Source organism: Coccinella septempunctata, chromosome 1 (assembly GCF_907165205.1).
Source record: "Coccinella septempunctata chromosome 1, icCocSept1.1, whole genome shotgun sequence".
Lineage (NCBI taxonomy): Eukaryota > Metazoa > Arthropoda > Insecta > Coleoptera > Coccinellidae > Coccinella > Coccinella septempunctata.
Genome location: NC_058189.1, coordinates 38,410,852 through 38,428,542, shown reverse-complemented (window position 1 = coordinate 38,428,542; position 17,691 = coordinate 38,410,852). Strand labels below are relative to the sequence as shown.

The following is a 17,691-nucleotide window of genomic DNA, read 5'->3' as shown; positions in this document are numbered from 1 at the left end:
TGGTAATATTTTAACATGAAATGTGTCATCTTGCAGGGAGTTTTTTTCTAAATATTTAAATTATTTTTGACAGGTACGTTCAACGCTATTCGACCTATTGTTGTCATATTTGGTACTATAAACACTACTTAAATGAGTTGAAAGTTTCTGGTTACTACCAGAGGCATACAATGGCAATCGGAATTTTTCGATTCTTCAATACTTCATCGGTTTGGTCGTTAAGGCTACGTCCGAACAGACACGAGGCTTGCTTCGCGCCTAGATCTTAGGAAGTCACCAAACCAAACTTAGTAGCTTAGTAAAACGAACGTTCTCGAATATACATAATGTGCCACACTGCTGGCATGACGCTTAGCTAGTTGCTTAGCGAGTATCGAAGTGAACAAACGTGATTTTTTTAACGCTAGGCGAGGGGCATTTCAAGTATAACAAAATGGATGAAATATTAATTACATCAGCTTTCTAAAGGAGAACCTCTGTGGAATCCATCTAATAACATCCATAAAAATGCAGTTATCTTAAAAAGGTACATATAGTATATCCAAATCTAAGAGGCCAGCGGTAAACATTGCAGCATGCACTGATCACGCGTCAAGAACGTGATAACGCAGAGGTGTACTAATAAATTCAATTCCGAGAGCGTTATATTTTAAAACTTTTTGAGTGTTCCAGTTCCGGTGAAAAATATGTAAGCTTATCTACGAGTCTCAGTAATGAACAATTAATCTAAAGTTCCCACTTTAATAAATACCTACTATGTATATAAATGTGTAACAATATTTTTTTTGTAAAAGTGACTACCCCGTAGTGTCGTCAGAAGATGCAGAACTTTCCTCTAAGTTGACGATGACTGGTGTTATATCATCCATAATATTATCCAGTTTCCACATGTCTACCTCAACTTTTTGTTTGACATGTTTCACGCACTTTCTCCATCTTTCGGAAGTAACCCGTGAGAGAGCCTCTTAAAAAAGATTTTGGACGTTAGCCATTTTAAATGTGGTGTTTTTATCTGCCACAAAATTCTTGACATCGGCCCAAATCAATTCAATAGGGTTCAGTTCGCAGTGGTAGGGCGGTAATCTAAGTACAGTAATATTTTGGGCCTTTGCGGTTTCATCCACGATGTATTTTTCAAAGTTTTCTTTGTTCTGCCTGACTATCTGCAACTATTGCGCTTTTATGAGGTCAGGGGTGAAATCAATATTTTTCTCCCTCAACCATTGTTGGATATCACTCTTTCTGAATTGTGAATTAGGAATTTTTCCATTTTCCTTGAATGGTAAGGAGCATTATCGAAAACTACTATAGAATTTTCCTCCAATTTAGGAAGTATACCCTCGACCACTTTTCGAAGGACTGACCATCCATTTCTTCATGGTAGTCACCAGTTTTTTTGGATTGGAAAGTCCAGAGTCCTCCAGTTAAAAAACCAGTGTCACTGCCAATATGACACACTATAATTCTTTGCCCTTTGCCTGGAAAAATATATTCACTTCATTTGAAAAAGAATGTTGAAATTGTTTTCCACCAAAAAGGTACTTACATCAAGTTTCACAAAACTTTGATTGCTCGATCAACGATTTGGCATTCGATTTCCCGAAGGAAATCATTGAAACTTTCATATTTCCGAATATATTGGAGGAGTAGCAGTTGAGAATCATCAGAATGCTTATGACCAACTTATCGACTGAAAACTAATTGACGTTCATCCGTCAATCGATCGTTGATTCTCTGATAAAGCTTTATGAAACCGAGGGTTAAACTCAAAATTCAAGACCTTCCCAGACGGATTTTTAATCCAGTAGATAATCCAGCAAGTAACGCTTCATCGCTTTCATCGGTCCACACTTTGGATTTAGTATGACCGGCATTTACCCAAGTTTCATCCAAGCAGTAAATCTTCCTGTTTTCATCACGGAAGGTCCTAATTTTCGTGAGATAGTTTCTTCTCCAACATTTAATGTCGTCACGGTTCATTAAAAAACTGTTGCGTTGGCGACGTCCATATTTAAAATTAAGTTTTTTCAATATTATAGAGAAGGTACTCTTCTTAAAATTTGGCAAGTTCGAGTCTTCATTAACTATTTTTAATACTTTCTCTATAGTCGGGTGTTCATTTCTGAAGAAAAACTCGTGAACTTTTCGCCGTATTACATTTTTATCGAAATCTGATAAGGACTTCCATTTGGTGGTCCGATTTTGATTTGTTGCCGGCTGTGATAGAACACCGGAATTTATGTATTCGGAAATAATTCTCCTAACACTTCGAGCTCCAATGCCAAGTCTCTCAGCAACTCGGAGTTCTACGTCCTTTAAACACATTCCTGCATTTTGAATAATCTCAATTTTATAAGTATTCAAAATCATATCTTTTATCTCGGCACTGAAGTGTCGTTTCAGACGTCTCTTTTTTGGAGGACTTAAGTCAACACGCGATTCCTCAGCAGTATCAGTACTTGACATTATCTTAAATGCTTGTAACTTGAATAACTTGCTACAACTATAAACCAATTTACGAAAGAAAAAGCAATGAATGATCTCTGCAGTTCTGCACAACAATTCGCATACAATCAATGAATCAAACGTAATGCGGTTCTGCATTACTCCCACCTGCAAACATGGCGTTCCTGAAGCTTTGACCAATAAGAGGAGTACCTTAAATAAGATCACGCGTTAGTCAGTTTGTTTACGCTGGCCTCTCGGATTTGGATAGACTTTAGTTAATTTTTCTTCAACTTTACTGCGAAGTGGATCAAATGTTTTTATGGACATGCAAATATTCGTAGGACTCTAGGGCGCTATAAGCAAGCCGCCTTTCTATGCGGACGTAACCTAAAGCTTTTTCATTTTATCGAAATAAAATTAAGCTTGAGCGACTGTGAAATTTCTAGACTTTTGTGAAACTGTTTCAAAATTGGTTGATTTCGCATCATTCCACATGAAAATATACTAAGTTTTCTCTGAACATTCAATTCAATACACGCTCTCCTATCCGAATTGTCATTTAGAAAATTTACTTCGGAATAATTTTTATTTTCTACCGCATACAAGTCTTGACTCGTTTGCTTTGAAACCCTCTCATTATTTTCGCTTACGCCTTCAGTTTGGGTTTTCAACATAGAATTTTCGTGACACCCTGCAACCAAGAGTACCTGTCAAGAATTGGGATTTGAAGCATAGCCTTTTTTGACCTCGACTATGGACCATTAAAAAAGTACGAGTACTCTGCAGGTTGGCGGAACCGAATTACTTATATAAAAACGCTCGGATACGTCGATATTTAATACCAGGGGGACAACTCCTAAGATCAAATTCAAAACCGTATCCCTTCAACCCTCAGTGTTACAATCTCGACCCCTTTATTTTGAATAGTGATGGGGTAATTGATACCTCATTTGAAAGGCCTTACTATTCTGAGTTCAGCAAATTGAACTTTTTTTCACTCAATCCATTCGTTTTCGAAATATTCACATGGAAAATTTGGTTGGCCACGTTGGTTTTCTCTTCAAGCATGCTGTTTAAATCAATCGAATTTTCACTCATTTTTTCTGCGATGATAAATCTGCTGTTCGTTCACGCACTGGTTAATTTTGAAAAATAAAGAAATTACATTAAAACCCGTTCTACCTTAATTGTTAATCTTAGAAGTTGTACCCCTGGAATCAAAAATAGACGTGTCCGAGCGTTTTTATATTATTCGGTTCTACCGAAATACAGTCCATTTATCTCTACTATTAAATTCACACTGCACAGAATTCCGATTCTGAGAAATCATTATCAACAAAAATATTAAATTATTGAAAAAATTATATTTTCAAATGGATAAAGTTTATTGCAGATTTGAGTCACTAGAAGGACGATATTCGAACTCCGTTTTCATATTCTTCTGTTGATAATTTATAGTAAATTAGATATAAGATTCGAAACGTGAAATTAAATTTCCTCCACCTGAAATGATAAATTAAACATAAAAAATAATATGATTATGTAGTTTAGCAGTAGTTCCTTTCATTTCTTAATTTATTTTCTATAGGGAATGCAAGGAAGCATAAAAAAATTATTCCCAGTAAAAAAGATCAGTAGTTGTAAAAAAAATCTTCAAATATATCAACTTACTACACTGCCACTTTTATCGAGTGTTCTTCTCTTCCTGGTTTTCCTTTCAATATTCGCACTTTTATTGGATAATATTCCCTCAACATGCCTCTTATGTCTACTCGAAGGTCTCGATGCAACGTTAGATGCGATTACAGCACTTGGTTCCTTCAGAAGTGTCTTAAAACTAGTTACGGTATTCTTGCTTTCGGGAAGTTCCTGAAATAATGATAATTCGATTCAATTTAATGTTTCCAATTCTCAGTTTTCTGAGTATAAAAAATCAAGAAGATGTTTCGAAGAAGAATAGATATTTTCAAGGAATAATATATACAGGTGTTCAGGATGATTTTTTGACTTGTTTGGCGAACTTGTATTTCAACGATAGTTCCTCCCAACTACAGTGACTCTAACACTGTAAGAGTTACTGTTAGACTCACTGTACTCCCAACCAATGAAACATATTCGAATTTTATCGAAAAAGATGCGTGAAAAATAGGAAACATTTTACCACTTTGTTATGTTTTTAGCACAAAATCTTCATAGGATTAATATCTTTTTAACGTTACAGTATAAAACCTATTGAATGAAAGGAAAAGTGTAATTTTAAGGGAAATATACAGAAAAGTCGAAATAATCTGAACGCATATTAAGATTCTTCTCCTTATTTTTCATTTAATCCCTGAAATATAGGGTGAGTTTTATGATATTTGGAAAAAAGTGTGCTAATTTTATACAAATGTTCATTAATTTAGAAGCTACGAAATATTCTTATTGGATTACAAATTCGCGAAAAAAATTATTATGACATACTACTTTCTCACCCAAACGAGCCTATAACATGAAACTGGCAGAGTATAGTCAGAGTTCACGCCATTTGCCACAAACAGAGCAGATTCAAAGCAAATTAGCTGTAATATACCTTATACAAAATTATAATACTTGTTTCTTAAGAGAACTGTCCCAGAAATAAATCTAAGTCAATTTCACATATCGAAATAATTTTTGAACTCCAGGACATGGTTTTGATATCTGCCCCATCATCAGTGCCGTAACTATAATTAATCCTCTTTTGGATAGAATCCGTCAAAAATGGCAGAATATTTTAGAATGAAATATGTGCATATTCCAGTGGCTATAAAGAGGTCGCCAAATTCATCTACCAGTTAGCAACCTGTATTAAGCAACGAATTTCGCGAAAGCGAACTCATTCTCGACCAGATATTTACAGGGTGAGTTGTTGACTCTTTTTAAAAGTAGATTCTTGAGGTCGAAACAAATACCCTTTTTTCTTTTACTATTTTCTTCCCATATGGCCTAGATAAAAAGATATAGCCATTTAAAGTTTTCATTGCGAGCTCTGCCAGACCTGGACAATGTTTTTTTTCCAAGCATTTAATATACCACGTTACCAAATTTCAAGTCCTTCAATTATTAATCTGAGTTCATAGGTCATTGAGTGACCTATCCCCAGAATAATAATGTAACAAGGTAAATCTATGGCAATATACATCTATAATAGATGTATAGATGGCATAGCCAAGCATATAAATTAAAAAATAGAAGAAGAATCATTCCATTCGATAAAATCGTTTGAGCGATATAAAATTTTTGAATGGATTTCAACAGCTTGTATTTTTTCCACAGAGCCGAATTGAAAAAAATGCTAAAATGAAAAAGTGTTTGTCCTGAACTACGGAATCTTCTGTTGAAATATATGAACAAGTCAAAGAATTACCCTGTATATTGTTCACTTAGAATTGATACTAGACCGAATGTTTCCCAATCAAATTCATTTTTTGTTTGAAGTATAATATTTTGATAATTATGGTGGAATAATAGTGTAAGATACGATTAGTTGTTGAACTAGTAGCATCAGAAGATTAGTTTATAACTAAAACGATAATATTGACATTGAGAAAGTTGAGAAAAATTTCAATTCAAAAACCAAACTCATATTTTTCTCATATACAGAGTGAGTCTATGACTCGTGCAAATATTTTAAACGTAGATTCTTGAGGTTAAAAAGAACACTTTTTTCCTGTACCACTTTTTCCGATTCGGCATATAGCCAATTTAAGTTTTCAAAATGAGCTCTGCCACTCCTGGAGACACAAATTCCATTCAGAAAAACAAGCTTAATCTATAACACTACAAAACTGTGGATCTTTTAAACAGAGTAGCATTCAGCCAAACTACCCAATTTTCCGCCTATCATAGATATTTTTGAACGTCAAATTACTCGAAAACGGCCATTATACCTCGCATTATACGAGAAAATATGAAGAATACTTTTTTTTTAAAAACGTTCAAATATTCATTAGATAGCGTCCAACTTAGTAACAAGAGTTAGGTACTTTGAATTTTCATGGTAAGTAATGGTCATATTAATTGATGGAGAAAACTGACGTGGGTGATATCTGGTGTTCGAGAAAGATTAATCAAATAAATGAAAAACTATATTCCGAAATTCATTTCATTCGATAAAACCGTTTGTGGGATGTGAGAAATAAAAATAACATTTGTTTATGGTTTTTCAACAGCCTGTATCTTTTAAAAAGAACTGATTCGAAAAAAATGGTAAAGGAAAAAAGTGTTTCTTTTGACCTCAAGAATCGACTGTCAAAATATTTGTACGAATCAGACTCACTCTGTATACTAATGATTGCTTATTTTAGGCAGGATCATTCTTTCTTAACTTCACCCTAAATTAGAAGTAGAACAACAACAAAGATATTAGCGTTGAAATTCATTTGCATGGTGTTATCGGGATAACGAGAAAATCTGAAATATATAAGAGATTTCTCAGGGAAGCACCTATCAATTTCGTTTTTTTAAATGACATTCCCAATAAATTTGCAAATTTTTGAAATTTTGATGTGATTCCGATCATGAGTTCACTGATGTTCCGAAGCTTTCCGGAGATATTCGAGCTTTTTGAGGAATATTTCCTATTCGGGATGACCACAAGATGATCATAGCTACTTGCCTCTTAACTTGAGAAGGATAAAATTCTCTGGTTTTACTTATTACTGAAGCCATGTTTCTTGAAATAAGAATGCCGAATTTCGATTCGATTTGAAAATCTTCCCTATTCCAAAGGGGAACCCATATTTTTTCGTCGAACTATGGTTGCACTGCACTCCTTAAAACCAATGCAGATCTCTTCATCCCGATAAGATTAGGAGAGCAACGCAGGTAGCATTTCTCAGATGCGTGAACAAATGCCTTAATACGGTCAGAACTTTGAGCATTTTTTTCAGATTCAATTTTCAATTGATTATGTGATGATTGAAAGCATCACCAATATGTTAATTATTTAATATATTTAAAATGGTAGATTTTAGAGATGTGGTTGATGAATTTTTTAATTATATGTGGATGAAAAGAATTGGGTTCCATTTTTGAAATGAGACCAGAAATTCCTGATGTCCGGGAGTTTCAGAAAATTTCATCCTTCCAAACGTTAAAGGACAAGTCGCTATGACCATCTTTGTGATCATCCTCAATAGATAATGTTTGTCTGAAAGCTCAAATATCTCTAGAAAACTTCGAAATATTAGCATGTAATGATTCCACCTGAAAATTGGAGAGGAATTTCAAAAATGTGATAATGGAGATTTCTCCTCAATTTGGGTTATCACTGCATATGCAAGTTTAAACTGAATAATTATGAGTTTCATTCATGATTTCTTCAAATTCACCGCGGAAACTATTCAAAATCATTCTTCAAATATGGGGTTTTAAAATTTAAATCGCTTTGTGCGGAATTTACGATTTGACAACAGCGCATACAAGACAATGAAAATAACAATGTCCGATCAGCTTGTTTATAAAGTAACAGCTGTTGATCACATTTGCGTGCTTACTGGCGAGCTTCAATTGCAGCCGGCCAAAAAAATCCCATAAAATTTTACGACCTTCCTCGTTCGTCGAAAACTTCATAGACAGCCATCTTTGTCTATCTCATCAAGGTAATGCATTTGTTGTCCTTTATTATCAAGGCATATTTCAGTCGATGTTGCCAGCTTGTGCAATTCTCACAAAACGCTTTAAACTTTAAATACCCAGTTTTATTTTTCATTTTTAAGTGCTTAAAATAATTTTTTTTTGGGAAACGGTTGAAATGGTTATTTCAAAATGTGACGTTTCAAAAATATTTCATAAAAAATACATCATTTTCGTCAGAAGGAGTATTTCCTATTGGGCATGCCATTCGAAAATACCAAGTTGTTAGCTACTTCCATTGCAACGGAAAGATGAAGAAAACTGACATTATTCTCGATTTTCTTGTCATCGCGGATAACACATCGAAAATTAATTGCGTGAAAGCATCTTGCTGTTTTCCTTAGGGTGAGGTTGAGAAAGAATGACCCTGTATTTGTTTTCAAAAATGGTATAATTTCAGTACGGACAAAAGAGACAGTGTATAGAAAGATCATGTCGAAAAATAATAAATATCAATAAAGAGAATAGAATAAAATTGATAATAAGACATACTGACTCTTGCCCTTCCATTATTACAGAAAAAGGAGCCGGACTTTCTAATTTAGCTTCGTTGGGAAAAAGGGTGAAATGGGATAATTTTCCTAAAGTTTTAAACATTTGGTTGCAGGCGAGAGCTTTCAATTTGTTCGGGAATTTTTCCTCATCCTGTTTCGAAATATCTCCTTTGGAGTCGAACAGTTCTCCAACTATGAGTTTTTTCTCTTTTCCCATACTTTTTTTCTCCAAGCACTTCGTTATGGAAGTTATATCTGAAAAACCTTCTTCGATGTTTGTTTCAATTGGTTCCGTTTTATTATTGACAACTTCAGTGCTTTCGCTTTCTTCTTCAAAATCGTTACTTTCAATCCAATTCGATACTCTGCTGAAAACTTGTTCTGGACTTATACTCTCTTTCTCTTCTGCATCACACATGATAGGATCAGACGAAAAATTTATATGAAATTCCTTCGGAATTCGGCATTTGCCATTGACGCATCTGTCATTACTTTTTTCTGTTCTGATCACTTTTGTGGGGTAGGATGTGTTTGCTGGGAAAGGAAAGATGGGATTACACAATCAAATTTGGACGACCAACTTGTTCGAAATTTCAGTATTGAATAGTGAAAATAATGACAGAATGATATATAATGAAAAAGGTGCATAGAAATTATCAGGTGAGATCACTTCGATATTTTCCTTTCTTGAATCTGACGATATGAAGTGATGGAAGATATCTTCTATATCTGGAAGATAGGTACATGGCGCTCAAATAAGTATACGAATTAAGGTACATACATAGAAATAATCAGGTCAGGTGGGTCATTTTGATATCTGTAAGTACTGTTATAGCCATAGCGATAGAAATGTAACTTTTTCTTAAATCCTTGCATTTTTTACAATAAATAAGCTATTGTAATAAATGAAAAATGAAATTGTTAAGAAAAGATATGTCTTGATGAAAAAATAAGAAATCACAAGGTGGAACAACTGGAACACTCCATAGGTGGTTTTAAAGTTAGAGTAAGAAATCAGATTTCATTTCACCCAGCCTAAAATAACGTACACTCCATCAAATAGGACTCAAAATAACACATTTCTGAATCGACAAACAAATGGCGAATATAAAGTAACGCAGAAAATTCGTATCTTAGGTATTTACTATCTTGTAAAATAATTTTTATTTTAAATTGCACTACTTTTCAATAGTTGAGGGGTTTTTTATCAACTCTTCTTAATATAAGGATGAAATTATTCAACTTATTGTAGTTTCATTCTTATTTTTTTAGAGTCGAGAAAAGTTATTGACTGTAGGATTGAGACAACAAAAAATTATTGTCCGAATGATAATCTGTGTGAGTAAACATACATTAAGGAATTCTTCTGGATATGGCTTAGCGAGTATAACCTCAACTTAATTATTCCTGAAGATGCTAATAAAACAGTTAGCGAAAGCTCGAATGAATTAAAAAGAGTGTTCCAATTTGAACCTGACTGTTTATCCCAATAATTTTTTGTTATTTTTTTAAGTATTTTGAAGCCAATGGCAAAGACTCGCCGAGCAAGATGAAGAATATCCGACCTGATTATTCCTATGCATTCCCTTGAAATTTTGGTAGATACCACATGCTGGAAAGTTCTGAGATATTGCTCACGAGATTTTTTCCGAAAAATAACCCTAGCTTTTTTTCATTAAAATTAGGTTAGTAAAGGAAGATATCTTTTTATGGGTTATCATTGATGGGCATAAGTATAGAAACATAACATTTTTCACATCTTGTTAGTTTTGCCACACACAAATCCGAAGTAATTGAGAAGTGAACAATCAAATTACCCTTTTCAGAAGACAGCTAGTTGCATGGCTGAGTGGCCCAGCCCTCACAGCGAAGATGATGTTGCGAGTGAGCGGAAACAATATTTTAGAAAATCAGTCATTGCATTTTTTTGCACAATAGAGAAAATTAATGAAAAAAATTCCTCAATTCGAATCAAGTTCTTTCTCTCAAGAGTATCAGAATAAGATGACCAATTCATATGTTATTAATCGAGAAACTCTGAAACACGCAATGATTTGTACAGCACCCACTTACATGATTTAACCAAATATCTGTGACGTTGTGGATTCTTTAGCATCAAAGGATTTGAGTACCATTCTCGAAGAATTCTTCGAAAACTAGATGAAGTGAACACCAAAGCAGAAAACTTCGATTTAACTTTCCTTCAAAAGGTTAGTTTTGCTGAAAATTTTTAGTACCCGATTTCATTTACCTTATGGAATATAGCAATGAACGGTATAAAAGTGTATTCGAACAACGAACTTTGCTATTTTGTAAAATCTCTTTGCAGGAGTATAGACTTGAATTCGCACATAAATGATTGCCATACTCCTATTGTTGAACAATACAGGGTATTTCAAAAGGCGAGGCTGTTTTTTGACTAAGGTAGTTTAACGCCGAACGGCCATGAAAAGATAACGAAATAAATGGGACTGGAAAAAATCTACACCTTCAGTATATCACGGAGAACGTGCTGACATCGTTGGTGAGCAGCGATAGACCGGTTTCGCTCTTGTTTGAGCTCATCAGTATCACATAACTCAAACAAACCTCTTGTTAGAAGCCAGTGGCGGCATCGAAGTAATAAATAAATGGATGCGACATCTGGCTCTCAACGATCTAAGCTTCCTCATACATGGCTACTCAAAAGTAGATATCTGCGTTCATTTCTTCTTCCATTGCAGTGTTCTGCAATGGTCGTTGGACAATGAATGGTTCATTACTTGAGGGTTTATCTGATTATTTGCTTCAGGTCGCTTGAAAAAATTGTTGTATCGTGCGATTTAGGGTGAAAAAGTGTAAAAATTTCAGACAGGGTTTGAACAAGAAGATTGTGATGACCATTGTGAAAAAATTTTTGAGTAATTCACATTAATTTTATTGGTGAGATTTCGAACTGATATTACATTTTTATACACTTGGTGGTAAGAATTTTTCTGTCAGTTGATATCGAAATGAGGAAAATTCGGCAATCCTAAGTTTCTATTTTATTTCCCACGTAAAAATCGAACGGGTCAATATCCTAAACGAAACCATAAGGTCGAGTCGGTCATCACGAGTTGAATTTTTTCCCATTGCTTTGCGATAACTAATGATCTAGGGTCGTATTAGGATCTATTTCAGTAATCATTTTCAATTTTTTTTTCAACTTTTTCATTATTTGAAAGTTTTCTATAGGTGATTTTTGGTGTTTTGGGCAGTTCTACCTTTTGTTAAAAAAAGCCTCATATATTTCAATTTGATAAAATATTCTCACATTTCTGTCAGTCTGTCCAGTTGTAACGGAATTGTAGCAAATAGCTTCGATTTTTCAAATAGCAAACCCAATGAATTATCACATATTCGGATACCCCATCGAATTTTGATATTATTTCGATCATGACCTCACTGATATTCCGAAGTTTTCCACAGATATCTCAGCTTTTAGATAAATATTTCCTATTCGGGACGATCAAAAGATGATCATAGCTATTTGTCCTTCAACATTAAAAGGATGAAATTTTCTGGAAGTATTATCGAAGCCAAGTTGTACGTTCTTCAGTGTAATTTTAATGAAATTTTCGTTCGAGATTTTATCAAAAACTTCCCTAATTCAATTGAGAAAAATCGAATTGTGATTGTACTCCCAAAAACCAATAAAAAAATTTACCACCATCAATATGCCTGAAATTGGGCATTTTCGAGATATTCGAAGTTGGTGTGGCAAGAACGAGGTTTATAGCATAATGAACATTTCATGACGCCAAAAGCTGCTTTCAAAGGCGCATCAATGTGCGTTTGGGGAGACGATAATGTTCGTCCACACTGGGTCAGAATTATCAACGACCCCATAGAAATGCGTGGCATTACCCGAATGGATTGACCCGCTGCCTCTCTGGCTAGACCGAAATTATATTGAACATCTGGTCTGCAATGTCACAGCAATTACATCGCTTACCTAACCCACCGCAGACATTGCAACAGAACGCCAATGCCTTGACGGGCATTTGGCATAATAAATATTAAAGCTTGACACAATGCCGAATAGAGTAAGAGCATGACGTAGAGCTAGAAGAGGCTTCACCGGATAACAAACTTTGATTTCAAGGTGTTTGTAGCAAGAGGAAACATTTATTTGCCATAAACTCCACGAAGATCTTTATTTTCTTCATCGGGCAAGTTTCCTTGAACTCCAAAATCGAATTTAAGATTATTTATGGAAACCCTTTTCTCTGAGTTTTCCATCACGTAAAGGATTCGCTTCAAAATTCGGAAATTTCAGAAATATACCCTTCAAAACTAGTAAATATTCGAATATGTAGAAGCTTGTGACTTAGAATGCCTTTACTGAAATCTAGTAATTTTTGTTAATTCGACAACAGTGGAACTGGTCAAGAAGATATAGAATTCTATATCCATAGATTACAAAAAATTGTTTCTGTAATCTGTTTCTATACCTTCTAAAAAAACCTATAGAAGGTGCGTTCGGCCAGTAGACTCTATAAGCACTTTTTGTTCCGTGTCGTTCGGGCACGAAGTTTCAGAACAAAAAGTGTAAATAGTTGTCGTTCGTTCCAGACAGAGTAGAGTTTTCGGAATCAACGCTCTGAGCCCCAGCTCTGAAGGTGGGGCGCGAAAGGAGTTTGTGTAGAAGTAGGGTTATGAAACGAGACAAACCATAAAAAAACAACTTATAAACAAACTATTCATAAAACTGTAGAATTTCCGTTCAATCCACACTAAGAATTATCTATTCATATACATTTTCGAACAAATTGCAGTCAAATTCAAATTTTTCCCATGATTTTTGTGGTCGACATTTGTCATTCGTTCATTCAAAAATTGCCAATTTGTACAGGCTCCATTAGCCCTAGCTGATCTGTGATAAAACTCTAGTTCTACTCGCTCTGTACCGGTGTTTACTGGCCGAACGTAGTCAGAGTAGAGAGAAGGAGAACGATCGTTGCTTTGAGACCATAGATTTTTTGTCCCCACATTTTCGTAATATACAGAGTGAAATGTGTCAATTTTCCATGGCCAACGGAGTGCTAAAATAAAAGTGAATGGAGTATAGTTCATGTTTTTGTCAATAGGCGCGCTGGCGATCACGGTATGACGAAATTTTGATTTAAACTAAATGTAGTTGGCTGCGTGAACTGTCTCCTGGCAAATGATTAGAATAATATTATTATTTTCGATTTTTGATAAGAGAATAACATACGGCCATAGTGAAATGTTGAAGCGTGCGCTAGTGTAAGAGTGTTTTTTCTAATTTTCTCTCAAAAATGCATTATTATCCTTTTCTTTCCGATGCCAAAACACTCTTACACTAGCGCACTCTTCAACATTTCACCATGGTTGTTCTCTTATCGAAAATTGAAAATAATAATATTCTAATCATCTGTCACCAGGAAGACAACTCACGCAGCCAACTACAATTAGTTTAAATCAAAATTTCGCCATCCCGTGATGGCCAGCGCGCCTGTTGGCAAAAGGATGGACTACCCTATTGGTACATATTTTAGGGGACAAAAAATCTATCATCTCAAAGCAGCGATCGTTCTTCTTCTCTCTTCTCTCCATATTGTCAAATGTGATCACCAAACTTGATATTTATTAAGTCTATGATGATTAGAAAACTTTGATGACCATTATTGATTCGATGGGCGATGCCGGATAGTGAAAATGAGGAAGAATGTTCAAAGAGAGCACTTCTGAAATCAGATTTTCGTAAGTGAATACAGACAAAATGCTATATGTTAAAATTCGAAAAAATATATTTCGATATATTTGAGTTATTAGGATTTTAATGATATTATATTTTGAAACGCCGAACATAGAGAATGCCACGAGAAAGAAGAGGACTGTAAAAATGCAATCGCCCAGTGCGAGAATAATTTCATTACAGGTAATGAACTATTCGATATTCAACTGGTCCGCACTATAGTTGATGTGCCCCACTCATTTTCAAGTGAGCTGATCTTATCGGCTACGAGCTACGTGTTTTTCGGCCGTCAACGTATCCTCATTTATTGATCATACCATTTGAATAAACGATGCCGATAGCTTCTTCGGTTACAACCAGAAGTGACAGAAACTTGAAAATATAACACTCATCTCGTGAAAACGTGAAAATATCTTTTGTAGTTCTTAGCCAACTTGTGAGCGTCACTTACCAAGAAAACTATTCAGTATGTTTATGACCGGTCCCTATCATTTTTTTTCAAACATTTCAACAAAGTATGATCTAATATTGTGAAACTCCTGAAATTTACCAGTCATAATCAGAGTCGTTCTGGACGGTTTGAAGAAGGGCGAAAATTTTCTTTTTTTGTCTAAGATCTCAATGAAGTATAATTCTCTTGAACCATCCGCAAGATTAGATGTATTGAATTCTAACTCCTGAATCTGGAATTGATCCTGGAAGTTTCTGACAGACTTCTTCAATGAGCACTTCTTTTGCACTAGTTTACTTCTCAGCTTGAAGGAAAAATTACCAGGAAATTGTGTTAACATTTTTCGGGGCATTTCCGTCGATGTATTTTTAATGGACATTGCTTTCGCAGTTTCGATTGCCTGCAGTTCTTGACATTGTTCTACTGGATCCTTGAAGCTTATTTCTTTTTCTTGGTGTAAATCCGTTTCTGTACCACATTCGGATGGTTTTGTGGACAAAAAGTAAGGATATAACTTGAATATACTATCATCACCTGAGAAATCTGTGGTAAGAGTGCTGGTAGAGTATTTCATCACTAGCTTATTCATGCTTTCTGATTGGCTTTTCTTGATTGCAACCCCTGAATCATTGGGGGAGTTTACGGAGAGTGAATAGGATTCTAGGGATTGTTTGGGAACGGCTAAATCTGAAATAGTCCATATATTTCTCTGAAAAAAAGTTTCACAGCATAGAAAAATGTCAGAACGAAATTGAGCACTGCCAAAAAGATCCCTATCCTTGCTGTTGAAATAGCCTTCCTTAATTCAACACTTTTGCAAAGTTGCAATGAAAATCAAGGAAGTATGTGGTTAACTGCGTTAATTCGTATGCATCCAAAGGTTTGCAGAATTTAGGACCGCTGACAATTCAAGGTGAGAATGAAGAGTTGCGAAACAATTTGGGGATGGTTCCTTCTCAAAATATTGTGTCTTTCATATTAATTTTTTTAGCAGCCCTTGCCCAGATATAGGAAAAGTTGTGTTTCCCTATAATTGCAAGGGGTAGATAAAGGCACTCCTAAAAATTGTTCGTAAGAAATTTTTTTCCTCCATAGCGTGAGTCGTATAGGCACTTACATTATAGGGGAACACCATCATGAATTTCTCGGTCCTATAGAATGTCTGATCAATTTCATTGTCCGAATTTTTTTATTTCTAAGATAAAAATTCGATTTACTTTTCAGGAGCTATCTTAATAGGACTGTATCGAAGTAATCGAAGTATGGGCTGCTTATGAAAATGAAATAATATGAAAGAAACACACTATTTTTGGACAAGGAATCTTCCCAAATTTTGTCAACTTTTCATACCTGTATGCATATTGGATCAGTTTGAAATTTTGTACAAACGCACACTGAACTACTACCTATATTTCCAAGGATTCATTCAGATATCAACTCGCTTATTTCAAATGGAACACCCTGAATATCATTACATTTTCGAATGTATTTTCAAAATTCATTTTCATTTCATGTAGCATTCGAGTAGTTTTCAAGTTATTGACAGTTTTTCGAGATAAATTATACAAGGAGGATTGAAAGAAACTGTTTATTTTACAGGAGCACAAGATTCAGATTTATTTCATTAAATAGGCTATAGGCTATAGGTAACGTATACACTAGGTTCAAATGATACTGTCAAAGTTGGATTTCAGGTAAAGGCAAGAAGTCGATTTTCTTCAAATGAAAACAGTATGTTCTAACCCCAAATTTCAATTAAAAAAAATCGGTAAATAGCTAATATACTCTCATTCAACGCTTCACTTCAAAATATCTCAAGAATGGTACAACTTTTTGAACACTATCAATTTTTTTGTTCTCAATTGAAGGGTGGGGATGAAACATACTAAATATTTGCATTTGAGAAAATCGACTTATTGCTGTTTTCTGAAATACAACATTGACAGTATTTTTCGAACCTTCTGTATATCCGAATCTAATGGTACCTTCAAAATAAAAAATAATACTGATTATTTTTTCGTTTACCAATTTCATTGAACAAATTTGAGGTAAAAAACACGAAAGCTACTCAAAATAGCTACAGGAAATTCTACATGAAAATGAATTTAATAATATACAGGGCGTTCTATTCGACATGAGCGAGTTGATTTCCGATATAACCCGAAGTCCTAAATCCTTGCGAGTATTCTAAGTATTCAACCCTGTAATAATGCATTCAATTCAAACGGAATAAAAAAGCAGTCAAAAATGTAAAAATATACGGAGTATTCTAATTGAAATAAGCGAGTTGACATCCATTAGAGGTATAACCGGAAATCATAAATCCTCGCAAATATTTGAAAGGAAGATTCATCCACCTGATATTTTCGTAGAAAATTTCAAACATCCAATATAGGTACAGGCTGTTTAGGCAAAAATTTAAAGGGTTATCCCCTAGAATCTAGGTCTAAACTATTCGAAGAATATTTTGTTCTTTGATGTTTTTTGCAAAATCGTTTCCTTTCAAATATACTTATAGGGTAAAGAAAATTTGTGAGAGTTACAACATTTTATCGCCAAGAAGTACATTGAATATACAATAAATTATTAGAATGACAAGCATTCAATCTTCTCATCATTGACTGCCGAACTTTTTCACACAAAGCAGTTTCGTTTCTAATTGAGTTACACCCACTGAAGTAGACACAAAAAATAATCTAGGAGGTTTTAGTCCGAGCATCGACCAAGCCAGCGTTAATACTAAAATATCGAAAATGGTTGTAGCAATTTTTTTAACTCTGTATCTATGAAATGAAGCGCATTTTCAAAACTCATCAATAAACTGAATATATTTAAAGTAGTCGCATTTAAATTTTCGCCGTATGTTTACCAAACACCCTGCAACTGTCTCCGTCAAC

The 17,691-nt window shown here is 34.6% G+C and overlaps 1 protein-coding gene across 12 annotated transcripts in view; it reads right to left on the bottom strand.

Moving 5' to 3' along the window:
• The window catches only part of LOC123312276 (F-actin-monooxygenase Mical), a 112,287-nt gene that overhangs the window by 35,615 nt on the left and 58,981 nt on the right, over positions 1 to 17,691 (bottom strand). For 11 of the 12 annotated variants that reach the window (XM_044896677.1, XM_044896628.1, XM_044896682.1 and 8 more), the window contains 3 exons: positions 14,894 to 15,503; positions 8,599 to 9,134; positions 4,120 to 4,317 (listed from right to left, as the gene is read on the bottom strand). In XM_044896677.1, the coding sequence (XP_044752612.1) occupies positions 4,120 to 4,317; positions 8,599 to 9,134; positions 14,894 to 15,503 (1,344 nt within the window). The remainder of the gene's footprint in view (positions 1 to 4,119; positions 4,318 to 8,598; positions 9,135 to 14,893; positions 15,504 to 17,691) is intronic. The other variant, XM_044896699.1, reaches the window with a different exon arrangement.